Consider the following 16,507-nt stretch of genomic DNA (forward strand, 5'->3'; position numbering starts at 1 on the left):
AGAGCTGGAAATTGAAAAGAACTAGGCCTGGTCATCGGAAGACAATTCTAGGGCTCGTTAACGGAGATAGGACAGAACAGCAACAGTGAGCTAACAGACAAAAGCAGTGGAGAGGTTTTGAGTCCTGGCAGTAAGTTCCAAAAAAGGCGGTAACACAAAGCAAGCATGCCTGAGAGCATGTGACCCTGAGATGGGTTTGGAGTAGAAGACAATTTGTGGTTATGCTAGTCTCTTAATCCGGCTCCGCGTGTTATCTTCTTGGTGTTCATATGCAAACACAGGTAGTTGACCCTTCATATTTAATCAGACTGATGTCATTATGTTACTAGCACTGTATTTTTCATAGAATTTTGCTGATTTAAATGTATGTACCTCTGTCAGCCACGCTGAGGACCTCTGAAATAGTATCTTGTTTTTGTTTTGTTCTACTTTTTTTTTTTTTTTTTAGTGTTTATTTACTTTTGAGAGGGAGAGAGTGCAGGTAGGGCAGGGGCAGAGAGAGGGAGACAGAGGATCCAAAGGGGGCTCTGCGCTGACAGCAACGAGCCCGATGTGGGGCCTGAACCCACGAACTGCGAGATCATGACTCGAGCTTCGGCCATCCAAGGTGCCCCCTGAAGTAGTAGTTTGAATTTTTTTAAGCTTATTTATTTTTGAGAGAGACAGAGAGAGAGAACAGGAGACACAGAATCCGAAGCAGGCTCTAGGCTCCAGGCTCCGAGCTGTCAGCACAGAGCCCGACACGGGGCCCAAACCCACAAACTGTGAGATCATGACCTGAGCCGAAGTCGATGCTCAACTGGCTGAGCCACCCAGGTGCCCCATGAATGCCAGGGCCACCAAGGGGGCAGCTACCAAAACTTCAGGTCGGCCTCAGGCAAGCTCATTGCCTAGAGAGGGCAGGCTCACAAACCCAACCTTGTCCCAGACGGTAAGCATTGCTGAGCACAACTGATTCTAGGCAGAACAGAGGACCTAGGCTTACAGAAACCGATGAAACAACGAACCGACAGGAGCACACAAAAGGATGAAAATGCACAGCCACCTACGAACTTATCTGTGTAGTTACCCAGGTGTGGAAGGCAAGGCGCAAACTCCAGTATGTGTCAAGATTTGACCACCTGATCCTACTTATCATCAGCCAACAGTCCCTTGGCTTCTAGCCTTCATGTACTCCAGAAAGATAAAAGTGAATTTCTTAAACGTTAAAAATCTGTCCCATCTAAAACTTTTGTACAGATTTGTTTATGTGCAGCTCTGACTTCACTATTCAGCCTGGTCTGTAGATATAGTCAAAACTTTGGGAATTGAAATTAATAAACTAAAAAACAAAATGTTTATCATCGGGGCAATGAAGAAAGGGGCATGAGCAAATATTTAGTTGGGTTGCTATGACAACAGAACAAGCCATCACAACAGCATTCTTTCCTTTCCATCTGTCAAAACTTCGGCTTGACAGGCCCTTAAGAAACACTCAGGGTCCACCCTGAAGATGAAACGGAGCAAAAATGTTATTCTAAGTTTGATAGATTTTTGGCCTGACTTAAAACTCTTTCATAACTCATTCAGCATTTGCCACAAGTCCCTGCTATTTCCGCCTGCAGTGCGCAGACTCCCCGGCAATGAAGACTGAGAATGCTGTGTGGCAGGGGAGGGAATGGCAGCATGACTACGGGCCTAATGCAGGCCCCAGTCCACCCTGGGATGCCACGCGGCCACTCCCGGAGCTTGGGGCATGTCCTGCTCTCATGCGCTGTTCTGCGGTGTCACAAGGTTTGGGAGGAATCAGGAGAACGGGAGGCTTGCTTCAACGTCTGGCTGGACAGGGCTGGAAATGGGAGCATGCGCGGCGGGGGGGTGGGGGAGTACTGTGCCCAGTGAGGAGGAGGAAAGCCCCCCCCACCCCACCTCCCGCCACGGGAGCTTATGCGGGAGGCTCTCTTCCTGCACCTTCCCAGGTCACACAACTTGCAGCCAGCCACTGTCCCCCAAGCCCTAGTTTGTCATGGCCTGGTCAGAGAACCCTTCAGTTCCTTATGGCTCTTTGCCCGTAAATCAGGCAGCTTTAGGTGCACACAGATTGGTCCTGGAGGGACAGCTGGGAAGCAGAGCAGGATGGAGAGGACAACATGGCTTCTGGCTTTTTCACGCAGCAGCGTCACATGTGTGATGTTCTTTGGTGGAGTTTCTGTGCTTTGATCATTAGCTATGTCACTTTTTTCTTTTTTAAAAAAGAATTTATTATTTATTAAAACAAATTTTTTTTCATGTTTACTTTTTTAGCGACAGAGACAGAGCAGGGGCATGAGAGGGGCGGGGAGAGAGGGAGACACAGAATCCGAAGCAGGGTCTAGGCTCTGAGCTGTCAGCAGAGCCCGATGCAGGGCTCAAACTCAGGATCCGTGAGATCATGACCTGAGCTGACGTTGGACGCTTAAATGCTGAGCCACTGGGGTGTCCCTATTTTATTTCTTATTTTAGGGAGAGAGAGAGAGAGAGAGAGAGAGAGAAAGAGAGAGAGAGGGAAAGAGACAGAGCTCAGCACAGAGCCCACCCGATGTGGGGCATGATCCCACAACCCTGGAATCAAGACCTGAGACAAATCAAGTCGGGACGCTCAACGGACTGAGCCACTGAAACGCCCCACGATTTTATTTTTAAGTAATTTCTACACCCAATGTGGGGGTCGAACTTACAACCCTAATGATCGAGTCACATGCGTCACTGACTGAGTCAGCCAGGCATCCCAGCGATGTCACTTTCTTACAGGTGAGCCAGGCTTCCCTGTACTGGCTTAGCTGGCCTGTTAGGGAAGGGGTCACAACCAAGAAACCCAAAACTGAGGCCTCCAGAAGTAGACCGTTTAAGCTGTAAAAGGAGGTGCAGAGGGCCCCAACTTTGGGCACAGTCTAGGTCAGAGGCCTGGGAATCCTGGAGAGGACCCACAACATGGTGTGTATTTGTCTCTAACCCAAGTGATGTTAAGAGGGGCATTCAATGAGCACACAGTTATTTCGGCATCACACCAGCTCTGAAGTGTCTAGGATTAGAATCGCAGACGCCAAGTAGCTGGGACAGGCTTCCCAGGTGATTTCTACTGAACAGATCAACCTGGGAGAGGAGAGAGCCTACCGAGGGCAGGGAGATGTGGGCTGGCAGTGCTGACCTTCCCTCATCAGTGTGTTCACAGAGTCAGGCATCACTTGAGCTGGAGAGGTCCTGCAGAAATTAGATGATCCCTCCCCCACGGCACAGCTGGACACACGAGGTGGTCATCCCCGGGGACGCTTTGGAAAGCACAGGATGCCTGAGGAGGGGAGTCCTGGGTCAGGAATGGGGCCCTTAGCAGGTTCTGGGCCAGGGTCACTGGGAGGGCAAGGCACAAAGGAGCACAGTCCCAGGAGGCCCAGAGCACTCTGACCGTGCAGCCGGGAGTTTCAGAGCTAGGAGAGAGTGTGGGGGTCATCTGGACCCACCTGCCTCTCCAGGCCCCAGATGAAGGCCATAAGAGAGGGAGGGCCTGGGGAGAAAACCACAGAAGTCTCAGCTTCTTCCGTAGACAATTCTAGCCTAACTGCCAAGCACAAAGGGGTCTTAATGGCATGTTTTTAAAAAGACTTTCCTTATGGGGGCGTCTGGGTGGCTCAGTCGGTTAAGTGTCTGACTTTGGCTCAGGTCATGATCTCATGGTTTGTGAGTTCGAGCCCCGCATCGGGCTCTGCTGACAGCTCGGAGCCTGGAGCCTGCTCCGGATTCTGTGTCTCCTTCTCTCTCTGCCCCTCCCCCACTTGTGCTCTCTCTCAAAAATAAATGAATGTAAAAAAAAAAAAAAAAAGACTTTCCTTATAGATTTCTGTAGGTGGGGTCACAGGCACGGCTGCCCTGCACCCTACCCCCGCCCCCCCCCCCCCCCTCCCCGACCAAATGAGGCCAGCTCCTCCTCCTTCCTTCTCATTTTCTCTGGAGCCAGGCTGCCTGTGTCCCAGCTCTTCCACTAACCTCTGGCTTGCTTGAGCAAAGTGTCTTAACCTCTGTGTGCTTCTTAGTTTCCTAATAATAGAAGCTATGTGATTGAGTTGTCAGGAGCCTGAAAGAATACAGGTCAAACCCTTCCAAGAGCCTGGCCCAGAGGCAACATTCCAGTGCTCCTGACGGTTGCCTGTTGTTCCTGTCCTCTGGCTCCCGCCTGCTGTGTTTCCTTCTTTTCCAGCCTCAGCTCTGTGGGCCTTTATTTATTTATTTTTCCACCTCTTCAGGCCTGCATGGAACTCGTGTTGGATAGAAAGATAATTTATTGGGTAAGAGAGAGAACACTGTGAGCCATTTGTAACAGGAAAAGTACGGGCTGCCTTTGGGGCCAACATGACACGGGAGCCCAAGCAGGTCAGAATGACAAGGGACCTGGGTGCAGACAAGCCCTTGTTTCATAAATGAGGAGACCCAAGGCCAACAGTGGAGGATGTTCAGGCTTCCTCTCTCCTGGGGGTGGCGGGTGGGGGGGACACCCCTAGGCCCCACGTCCTGTGTGATGAGAGATGGGCGTGCAAGTCTGAAGGCCATGAAGGGTTTAAAAAATGTAATTAAGGTACTTTCCATACACACACACAGCAGTTGGCTGCACTGTGGCCCAACTCTGGACCCAAGGACAGCACCAACGTTCTCCATGTCCCTGCAGCATCCACAGCTGCCATCTTACCCCTCTCCCCTCTCATGGGTGTTTGCTTGTCCAAGGGACTAAGTCTCTACCGGCAGAATACCAGGCATCATGGAAGGTGGGGACTCTCCAAATGCCTCCAGTCTGACCACACTGGTGACCTGTCTTCCCCACAAAGCTGCCCTAGAGCAGGAGGGGAGGGGATGGTAGAACTAACAAGATGCAGCCACTGGGCAGGGTCCATTTACAGCAATGGGGCTCCTTCGCTTTCCTTTGTCTCCTTAGAGCAGTTCTGTGGGAGGGGCTTTAACCCATCAACCCAGAAATGTGTCCAGGGAGGGGGTGGGGGGGCGAGGTGGTGGTCTCCTCCCAGAGATCTCTGTCCTGAGCCCTTCCAGCTGTCTTGGTCCCCTAAGCCTGACACATCCACTCTGTTGCCCTTCAGGGATGCATTTGTCTTTGACCCTCTCTGTTCTCACCTTCTCTCTTGCATTGTACTTTGACAAGAAAAACAGATGATAGTTTGTGTTCTCCTCTGCCCGGGAGGAAGCCTGGGGAGGGCATACTCCTCTCCAGCCATGCCCATCTTCCTGGACATTTTGTCAGGCTGGACCTTCCTGAGCCTAACATCTTCAGCCCAGAAGCAAGCTCCTCAGGGGACTGTCTGGCTGCATCTCCAATCCTGGTGGGCAGCACGTTTACTTGGCTGGCAATCACTTCTAGCCTAGGCCTTTCTGAGATTCCCCACTCTCCCCTCCCCCACGGCCGAGCCTGAGAATTCTACTTCTGGGGGACAGAGTGGGGCTTCCAGAGAATACAGACAGCTACTAGAATGTCCATGAAATCCGACCCTGGCCACTGAAGGGTTATTACTCCTCCTCAGCTCCCAGAGCCCCAACCTTGAGAACTCTCCCGTCTGAACTCCCCAGTGCCCAGCGAGCTTGGAGAGCTGCCCGCGCCCAGCGGAGTGCCGGCCCGCTTCCTGAGCGGACCCCAGTGCACAGGGAGTGCAATAACCACGACAGTAAAAGTGAATAGCTCGCTAAAGGCCAGGGTGGGATCGGGCTGGGAATAGCCAAGTGGCTGCTATCCAGAGAGGAGCATCACCAAGATGACCAGATGGGCTGGCGCGGGAGGAGAGGACTGGATTCCATTTCCTACCACATTCCTGATGAACTCCACGTTCACACCTTCTGTCCTTGCCATTCCTCTTTCCCTGTTCCTCTTCCTCCCTTTTGTTTTCCAGACTTGGGGGAGTCAGATTTCCTCTGCAAACCACGGTTCTTTAATTTTTGTGTTTTTGGCATTTCTTCTCTCCAGATGGACTCCTCGGTTGGCCTCATCTGCTTTCACTGGTTGGCTGGCCCATCTCTGACTGGGTCCCACATCTCAGCCCCTCGTGGAGTTTCACTCACTACCCGTGCCGCTGTGCCCTCAGCTCCAAAGCAAAGAAGGCTCTGATTCGGTATTTTGAAAGGAGGAAAATGCCAGGAATTCTTTTTTTTTTCTTCCTAGTTTAGAATTAACTCGAATCCCTACCTGTATCTCCTTCTGGCTCTTCCTTGCTTTGTGACGTGGGCTTTGCAAATCACTGAGTGTGACCCATAGGACGTGGGGGGCATCCTACCAAGCGGCGAGCAGGTGTGTGTGAGACTCTGTGTAATTTATTTTAGCACTGAGAGGAGGGGGTGCCTTTGGGATACATCTGTGCTCTAGCACAACCCTGCAGCCGTCTGTGAACCTTGGCTCCCTGCCTCCTCCTGGGCCTTCCTCTCTGGGCTCAGCTGCAGCCAACGGCTTTGCAGTTCCTGAAGGTGTCATGCTCGGCCTCCGGCCTCCTTGCCTTGCTCCTTTCGCCTGGAATGTGCTTTCTACTTGCTGTTAGTCTTAGGACTCAGCCAGAACTGGCTTCCTCTGAGGAGGAGGGCCCTCCTCCTGCCTAGAACACACTGCTCTGGTAAGCCTTTACAACACAGTACTGGGTGGTCTGCTCCGTTCTAGAACCGTCGGTCCCCCAGCACATGGCAGAGCGCCCAGCACACAGTGGAACGGGTGGAAGGCAGGCTGCAAACCAGGTAAGTGTGTAGGGAGGCGTGGGCTTACCCGGTGTTTCAGAACCGCTGTGCCTTACAGATCTCCACTCCTCGCTGCCCACTGACCCGCACTCTTCCCTCAGGGTGCTTCCTTGGCAGTCCCCGACAATCACCTGCCCTACACGTGCCAGCCAGCCCGAGACCGACTGTCATTCAGACACTTTAGTAGGAGAGGCCACGGTTGGTACCTGAGCTTGTCTGCGATGAAGATGACCCTCCTTTCCAGAAGCAGGGAGGCAAAAACACAGAGCAGGTGGCGGACGCTGAGAGAGGAGAAGAGAGACTCAAAGTCTACGTGTTCGAGCCGGGAGTCCAGCGGGCGGCACAGTTCAATCACCTGCCGGGGAACAGGAGCAGCCGTGAGGAGGGGCCGCAACACAGGCCGGGGGCTCTGAGTTCCTCAGCAGGGCGCACCCACTGGCAGGGGAAAAGGGAAAGGAAACAAGGAAGACAAGGCGACTGGGGAAAAGAAAGATCCTAGGAGACTGGGGAGCAGGTACACTTGGAAGTGACTCTGTCGCAGTTGAGTGTGAGGAAAGTTCGGTTGGAGGTGGGGACATAGGGTGGAAGAATCAATGGCCCTTGACCCAAAATGGCTGGTGGCTCTGGCTGGCGATGACATATGTGGACCACGCCCCTCCCTGGAAGTGCCATGACTGTTGCTATCCCATCACTTAGAGTCCCACAGGGAAGTGTCTGCCTCACAAGGGAATATTACCTGCTGGAATGGAGTCATGGGCTCACGCAGAAGGACCAAAAGATCCAAGCAACACTTTCAAGACTCACCTCCTCTAGAAGGCATTTCTCAGTGAGCCCAACCCCATACCAGTCCCTTCCCTATGATGTGTCTTACAGCTTGTATGTTCAGTGGGCATAGTTTCTCATTCTGTACTTGTTGAAATGTTCCCAAATTCATCTCAAGTCAACTACTCCTGGGTGTGCTTTTCTTCTTTTTTTATTTCTTTTTTTAAAATGTTTATTTATTTTTGAGAGAGGGAGAGAGAGAGACAGAAAAAGCGCACATGAGTGGGGTTCGGTAGAGAGAGAGAGGGAGATACAGATTCTGAAGCAGGCTCCAGGCTTCGAGCGGTCAGTGCAGAGCCCGACGTGGGGCTCAAACTCACAAACCATGAGATCATGACCTGAGCCAAAGTCAGACGTGTAACTGACTGAGCCACCCAGGCGTTCCTGTTTTTCTCTTTTAATAGCTGACTCCTTCACAGTGAGCAGAGACCAGTGTTTTACTCTGAGCACCATGCCTACCCTGTGTTGCCCACACAGTGGGGCACGTTAATGTTAACATCCCTATGGGCAAGTCGCCTGTATCTGGTATAGGACAGTGCAAGACTCTCCAGCAACAGGGAGAATGCTTCTCTCTGCTCTGGGAAAATGAGTTGTGGCAGAATATCCCCTTCCCATCCTCCCCTCCCCATCCTCCCCTCCCCTGTCTCCAGAGGTGACTTTGCTTTTTCAAGGGCTTTTGGAAATAAATAGATACTCAGGCAGGATGGGATGTACCTTCTGATGTCCACAGAGCCATATAAAAGGAATGGGAAGGAGAAAAACAAAATCCTGCATTCAATCCCAACCCAGCCAAGGAGGGGAACATGCCTCAAAGTCCTAGACGGGTGAAAAAAAGTAGTACCTGAACTTGTCTTCCCTGAAAATAATCTATCTTACAATATGAAGTTATAGAGGTGACGGAGACCAAAAACATAAATGGGTTCAAATGCTATCTATGAGAGTAATGGGCTATTAAGAGTAGCTAAGGATGTTCAATGCAGGTCCCTAATCTGTGGGGCCGAGGTCATGCAAAGAAACACCATATACTGCCATGACATAGTTCTGGGGATGCTGTCTGGGAATGAATCCTCGAATGGATAGACAGGACTTGGGTGGATTTTACATGCACCTGAATGTGACATCAGGCGATGAGACAGACCACTGAAAGCCAGCCCCTTGCTTGGTTTACTGGGACTTGGCTGTCTGGGCCACTGTCTCCTCTAGGAGACAATAGGAATCTGATGGCTTACCTCAGTTCCTGATCCTGGCAAGAAGTTCTTGACGACGATGGTCTTGCCCAGTGCTGGGAAAGGGGCCTCCATGACACTCCTCATGAGGGGCTGTACCAGGGCAGGAGAGATGCCTCGTCGCTTTTCCACCTCATCCAAGATCTGCAAGGGTCACCAAAGCAGCTTAGCTATCCAGATGTCAGCGTGCCAAGGTATTGCTCTGTTCTCGATGAAGTGGGCCCACCACAGCGACTGAAGAATTATGGGGAAGCCCTGCTGTCCTCATCAGGCCAAACTTTAAGCGTCTTTCACCCCATACGGTTTTGTCCCAAATCTCCTTTCTGTGTACCCTTCCTCTGCCTTGTGCCTTTGCAGTTCTTTCCACCAAAGGGGTGAAGTTCCTTGACCCGCTTGACTTTGGGTTTGGACATGTAACTTACTGGGCTAACATATGCATTTTTAATGGGAGCGATATTGTCCCTAAGGGGATAAAAATTGGTTCTTGGGGCTGGTGATGAAGAAAACTTAGATACTATAATGGTTTGTAGCCTTTTAAGGGGCGACAGTACATAAAAAGATATACGGTATATCTGTGGATTTAAAGTCTCTCTGGGGGTAGCCATTAGGGAAATGCAAACACAAGCCACAATAAGATTCCACTTAACACGCATTAGGAGGGCTAAAACCAAAAGACGGACAATAGTAAGTGTTGGCAAGGAAGTGGAGACATTGGAACCCTCATGCACGGATGGTGGGAATGTAAAATAGCTAAACAGTCTGGCAGTACCTTAAAAGGTTAAACACCGTGTTACCATATGACTTAGCAATTACATTTCTAGACATTTACCCAAGAGACATGAAAACATACGTCCACACAAAAACTGGCACATTCATGTTCACAGCAGGGGCACCTGGGTGGCTCAGTCAGTTGAGCCTCCGACTTCGGCTCAGGTCATGATCTCATGGTTTGTGAGTCCGAGCCCCACATCGGGCTCTGTGCTGACAGCTCAGAGCCTGGAGACTGCTTCGGATTCTGTGTCTCCCTCTCTCTGCCCCTTCCCCGCTCATGCTCTGTCTCTCTCCGTCTCTCAAAGATGAATAAACATTAAAAAACAAAAACAACAACAAAAACAAAAAAACCCCTATTATTCATTGTAGCCAAAAAGGGGAAATAACCTAAATGTCCATCAGCTGAAGAGTGGATAAACACAATGTGATGTTCCATTATATGCCATAATCAGCCACTACAGGGAATGAGATACTGATTCATACTCTAGCAGGGATGAACCTTGAAAATATTAGGCTAAGTCAAAGACCCGAGTCACAAAAGGCTACTTCTCGTATGATTCCATTTGGATAAAAACTCCAGAAGAGACAAATCCATAGAGACGGAAAGCAGACTGCTTTCTGGAAGTAGAAAGTGACTGCTAATGGGCATAGGGGTTTCTATAAAAATGTTGATAAAAATGTCCTATAATTGTGGTGATAATTACACAACTGTGTGGATGTGATAAAGGGTGAATTTTATGGTTTACAAACTTCATCTCAATAAAACTGTTATTCTAAAAGGTCTAAATGTAAGACCCTCCATAATCTAGTTGTGGATCAAAGAGTTTTAATAAAAATGCCATTTATAGGGGTACCTGGGTGGCTCAGTCAGTTGAGCATACATTTTTTTTGTTTATGTAGAGAGAGAGAGAGAGAACACAAATGGGGGAGGGGCAGAGAGAGGGAGACACAGAATCCGAAGCAGGCTTCAGGCTCTGAGCTATCAGCACAGAGCCCGACACAAGTATTGAAGACAGGAGCTGTGAGATCATGACCTGATGCTTAACCGGCTGAGATACCCAGGTGCCCCATCTCTCTCTCTCTCTTTTTTTTAATGTTTATTTATTTTTGAGGAGGGGGACAGAGAGAGAGGGAGACAGAAAATCCGAAGTGGGCTCTGTGCTGACAGCAGAGAGAGCAGAGAACTCGATGCAGGGCTCGAAGTTACTAACCGTGAGATCATGACCCGAGCCTGATGCTTAACTGAATGAGCCACCCAGGTGCCCCAAGCATGGAACTCGTGATTTTGGCTCAGATCTTGACCTCACAGTTTGTGAGACTGAGCCCTGCATCGGGCTCTGTGCTGACAGCACGGAGCCTGCTTGGGATTCTCTCTCCCCCTCTCTGTTCCTCCCCTACTCACGCTCTCCTTTTCTTTCTCTCAAAATAAACAAATTAACTTAAAAAACCCATTTATAATAATATCACGTGTAGGTATTGAACTCTTGAAATATGGCTAGTCTGAACTGAGATGTGTGTTATAAATGTAAAAACACTCAGTAGATTTCAAAATACAGAATTAAGAATGTAAAATATCAATGACTATATTGATGAAGTGCTGAAATACTAGTATTTTAGATATATGGGTTAAATAAAATTTCTTATTAAAATTAAAAAGATTGTACGTGTGGCAGTTCCTCAAAAAATTAAATATAGAATTACCCTACCATCCAGGAATTTCACACTTAAAAGGGTATGTACTCCCAAAATTTGAAAGCAGGGACTCAGACATCTGAATGGCCATTTTCAGGTTAGCATAATTCACAATATCTAAAAGGTGGGAACAACACAAATGTCCATCTATGGATAAACAGATAAAGAAAATGTGATATATACAAGCAATAGACTGTTATTCAGCCTTAAAAAGGAAGGAAATTCTGACATATGCTCCAATATGGATAAAGCTTGAGGACATATGCTAACGTGATAGAAGTCAGTCACAACAGGATAAATATATGAGTTCATTTACATGAGATCCTGGAGTAGTCAGACTCACACAGACAGAAAGTAGTATGGTGGGTGCCAGGGGCTGGGAAGGGAAGGGAACGGGGAGGTTAGTGTTGAATGGGTGCAGAATTTTAATTCAGGATTGTAAAAAAATTCTGGAGATGGATGATGGTGACAGTTGCACACAATGTGAATGAACATAATGCTAATCAACCGCACACTTAAAATGGCTAAAATAGGGGTGCCTGGCTGGCTCAGTCGGTAGAGCAAGAGAGTCTTGATCTTGGGGTTGTAAGTTCAAACCCCACATTGGGTATAGAGATTACTTAAACATAAAATCTTAAGGGGCGTCTGGGTGGCTCAGTTAAGCATCCGACTTTGGCTCAGGTCATGATCTCCGGGTTTGTGAGTTCGAGCCTCACGTTGAGCTCTGTGCTGACAGCTCAGAGCCTGGAGCCTGCTTTGGATTCTGTGTGTGTGTCTCTCTCTCTGCCCTTCCCCTGCTCATGCTTGGTCTCTCTCTGTCTCTCTCAAAAATAAACATTAAAAAAAAAAAATTAAAAAAAATAAAATCTTAAAAAATGGCTAAAATAGTGACTTCTATGTTATGTATATTTTAGCACAATAAAAAAATAATATGACAAAAAAATTAAAAAGAATTTTATGAGGGGAGGCAATGAAGGAGGAAAAAATCTTTTTTAATTTTTTTTATTTTTTAATGTTTATTTATTTTTGAGACAGAGAGAGTGCAAGAGAGGGAGGGGCAGAGAGAGGGAGACACAGAATGTGAAGCAGGCTCCAGGCTCTGAGCTGTCAGCACAGAGCCTGACACGGGGCTCGGACTCACAAACCACAAGATCACGACCTGAGCCAAAGTCGGACATTCAATCGAGTGAGTTGCCCGGGTGCCCCAAAGGGGGAAAAAAAAAATCTTAGAACTCTGGCTAGGTGGTAATAACAAAAGGATGAAGAATTCTGAGGCAGAAGTGACAGCGTGCCAGGTCTAAGCCTAGGCCTCAGGAAGGCTGCCTTACGTGTCTCTGCGGCCTTCTGGGGCTTCTGCTACAGCCACGAGAACTGCTGGAGAACTGCACAGGCCAGCTCGCTGTCCAAGGAGGATGACAGACACGTGAGCCAGCCCCAACCCCAGCCTTGCAGCCTACAGCAGAGACCAGGCAGCCCAGGTCAGCCAACCCCCGGCCTACCCACAACACAAGAGCGAGCCCAGGGGCGGGGGGAAGGGGGAGACGAGCTGAGCTGAGCCCCGGCCGACCTGCAGGTCTGTAAGAATAAATGATTGCTGCTTTAAGCTACTGTGGTTTGTTACAAAGTGTGACTGTAGTCATATTTAATGATATACCTTTCTTCAGAGATTCTGAGAGGTGTTCCTTTTTTTTTAATGTTTATTTATGAGATGGCGGGGGGGGGGGGAGAGTGTGTGCAGGACAGCAGCAGAGAGAGAGGGAGACAGAAGATCTGAAGCTGACTCCAAGCTGACAGCAGACAGCCCGATGTGGGGCTCGAACCCATGAACCATGAGACCATGACCTGAGCTGAAGTTATACACTTAACCAAATGAACCACGCAGGCGCCCCTGAGAGCTGTTCTTCTTTTTCTTTTTATATTTTATTTATTTTTTGAGAGAGAGAGACAGGGAGAGAGAGAGAGAGAGAGAGAGAGAGAGAGAGAGACAGAGCACAAGTGGGGGAGGGGCAGAGAGAGAGGGAGACACAGAATCCAAAGCAGGATCCAGGCTCTGAGCCGTCAGCACAGAGTCGGATGCAGGGCTCGAACCCACAAACTGTGAGATCATGACCTGAGCCGAAGTCAGTTGCTTAACCGACTGAGCCACCCAGGCACCCCTGAGAGCTGTTCTTCTTAAAGACGATTCCTCTTTCTTTGTTTTTTGTTTTTGTTTCTTAAGTAGTCTCCAGGCCCAGTGTAGGGCTTGACCTCAGAACCCTGAGATCAAGAGCTGCATGCTCTACCAACTGGGCCAGCCAGGCGCCCCTGATTCCTTTTTCTGTACAAAAGGACAATTTGTCATTTTAGTCATCCTTGTCCCTCACCTGGAAATAGGCCGAGTTTATAGAGATCAGTTTGCTAAAGCTCTGTTTCTGGTTCTATCCAGCATATTTGCTGTGTGGTCTTTGGCAAGTTATCATACACACCCTTCAATATCCCCAGTAACAAAACTACCATGAAAACACAGAACTGCACACATACAGTATGTTAATACGTTTACTTGCTTGTCAGCCCCTGTCCACGACAAAACAATGGGGCTCATGTGAATTCCAAAGCTGCCACTGGACGCTAGACTAACTCATGGGAGCGGTTCCACTTCTCCCTTTCATAAGCATTCTCTGAACAGCAAAGGCTGTGACCTACAGCTTTATTTCCATGTTTAAAACCCCCCTGGGCAGGGTGGGGGGGAGGCGCCTGGGTGGTTCAGTCTGACTTTGGCTCAGGTCATGATCTTGTGGTTTACGGGTTTGAGCCTCATGTCAGGCTCTGTGCTGACAGCTCAGAGCCTGGAGCCTGCTTTGTGGATTCTCTGTCTCCCTCTCTCTCTGCCCCTCCCCTGCTCATACTCTCTCTCTCTCTCTCTCTCTCTCTCAAAAATAAATAAAACATTAAAAAACAAATTTAAACAACCCCCTCGGAAAGACCCGCATGAGCAGCAATGCATAGCTTTCCTAGAGTCTGCAAATGACCAACTTCAATGTGAAAGGCTTACCACCTCACTGGAGTGGAGGGAGGAACACAGACAAGTTGATGTCATCCTTTATTTCTAACAGACTTGAACAGAAGTATAAGTTCTACCAAGGCAAGAGGTTACACCAGATCAGTAGAAGTCAGGCTTCCTCTGAGTATAAGTGGACGGTGGGCAGGAAGTAGACTTATTTCGGAATGATTTTAGGAAATGCTGCTTTCCATCCATGGACAGTAGACATAGGACTTCAGTTCTCAAAAGAAAGCTCAGACTAAAATATATGCTCAAGAAGAACTTAAAATCAATTTATGGATTAGATGGTCATGTCTGGTTAATGTAGGAAATGAATGTTGGATTATACCTAATATTTAAGATTATCAGATATGATAGTAATTAGCTTCTCTCTACCCACCGAATAGTAGAATGGATGAGCCAATTCAATACAGCAGTTCCTAGGTCTTGATATATTGGCTTATCTTCCCAAAAAGAGGACCAAATTACATTAAGGATTTTGATAGATTTAGAGCACAATTACAATAATAAATCTCTCACACACACAACACGCATATATATACACAGATACTTAGACATCCATCCAGTATAGTGGCCTTTCTGTCATGCAAAAGCTAATATGACAAAAGACAGGGCTGAGAAGTACGAAAGTAAACCATAAGGAATATTCTGGGAAGATCCTCCACCCCCTTCCATCCTCCACCTGCAATTATTTTGACTCTCCCCCCACCCCCTTTTCCTGGGCGCCAACCATCATCAGCTCTCATTTCCAATATCAGTGACAAGAGAAGTGGGAAGGAAAATGTCAGGATACGCTTATAAAAGTACCAGGGGTCCGGGTGTTTCCTGTGTCCTCCCTCCGCTAAGGCCCCAGTCCTCACCTTTGAAAAGAGACTGAAGCACCCCAGGCGGCTCACGATGCAGTAAACTTCAGGGAGACGCTTCCCTTTGCCACCGGGCTTTTTGGGGTGAAACACAAGGAAATCATGAGTGTTAGCACTTCAGAGAAGAGAACCCAAACATTTTTAAGTGCATATCATGTGCCAGATGTTTCCACACACGGAACCTTTTGAAAACGCACTGAGGTAAGTAGTTACCCATACCCCATTTTATAAGTGGGAAGCACTTCTGGCCATGTAGTATATATATTTTTCTTCTCTTGAAGGGACCAAATTGAGGGTGTTGTGCATACAGGAGGCACTCAAAATGGCCCATGGAGCCATAAAGGAAGAAGGCTAAACTTGTTCACCCAGATCCCTGTGGTTCCTCTTAAGGAGTTACCTTGAAACCACATGTTGCTTATTAGAATGATAATTCCAAGTCAGAAATCATTCCTGAAAAATCTTTTTGGAAACTGCCTTTTAAGCTAATTTTCAAACCAAAATGAAAATCAATCTCACTATGGTCATAGTAATTTTATCAAGAAAACTTATTATCCCACTGAACTTTTTATTTTTTTCCCACTTAACTTTTTAAATTGCTACCCATACTTTTTATTCACTATTAATTCAACAAATAATTACTGAATATACCTTCTGTATGCTGTGCATTATTCTTGACTCTAAATTATATCAGCTTATTTCAAAGACTCAAATATACTCAGAGGGAAACGATTTGCTTCTACTAAAGATTTTCAAAAGAATGAGTCTCAAAAAGACAAGCTCTGAAATGGGTTAGCATGGTCATTTCATTGGAATCCAATCCTGACTTAAAAAATTTTTTTAATGTCTTTATTTTAGAGAGAGAGACAGAGCATGAGTGGGGGAGGTGCAGAGAGAGAGAGGGAGACACAGAATCCAAAGCAGCCTCCAGGCTCTGAGCTATCAGCACAGAGCCTGACATGGGGCTTGAACTCATGGATGGTGAGATCACGGCCTGAGCCGAAGTTGGATGCTTAACCGACTGAGCCACCCAGGAGCCCCTGAAGAACACACTCTTGAATGATCTGCATCATGAACAAGAGAACTACCTTTCTTTGGCCCTTAGCAGCCATTATGAATGTGCACTATAAGCTCTCTGGGTCTGTGTAGCATGTTTTATTAGAAAGGACATTTGGCTTAAAGAGAGAAAGCCCTTTCATTTGGCGAGGAAAATAACGGAGCAAGTATTTTCTTCTTAAAGGAGACAGAACTGTTGTTCCCTTCTACCCGTGAGACTTAGGTGATTCCCCCAAATCTTCCATGTTTTTAACTCCCCTGATTAACCTGTCACACTTCCTGCCTCTTCTCCTGCAGACTGAGAGCTGAAT

The 16,507-nt window shown here is 47.9% G+C and overlaps 1 protein-coding gene across 1 annotated transcript in view; it reads right to left on the bottom strand.

Annotated features, from left to right (window-relative positions):
- The window catches only part of DENND2A (DENN domain containing 2A), an 86,659-nt gene that overhangs the window by 15,801 nt on the left and 54,351 nt on the right, over positions 1-16,507 (bottom strand). Inside the window, exons 12-14 of the mRNA XM_047096782.1 lie at positions 15,141-15,218; positions 8,781-8,921; positions 6,936-7,084 (exon numbers count right to left, since the gene is read on the bottom strand). Coding sequence (XP_046952738.1) covers positions 6,936-7,084; positions 8,781-8,921; positions 15,141-15,218 — 368 coding nt within the window. The remainder of the gene's footprint in view (positions 1-6,935; positions 7,085-8,780; positions 8,922-15,140; positions 15,219-16,507) is intronic.

This window comes from Lynx rufus, unplaced genomic scaffold (genome assembly GCF_022079265.1).
Source record: "Lynx rufus isolate CCGP_SWC_20201006 ecotype Redwood Valley unplaced genomic scaffold, mLynRuf1.p SCAF_4, whole genome shotgun sequence".
Lineage (NCBI taxonomy): Eukaryota > Metazoa > Chordata > Mammalia > Carnivora > Felidae > Lynx > Lynx rufus.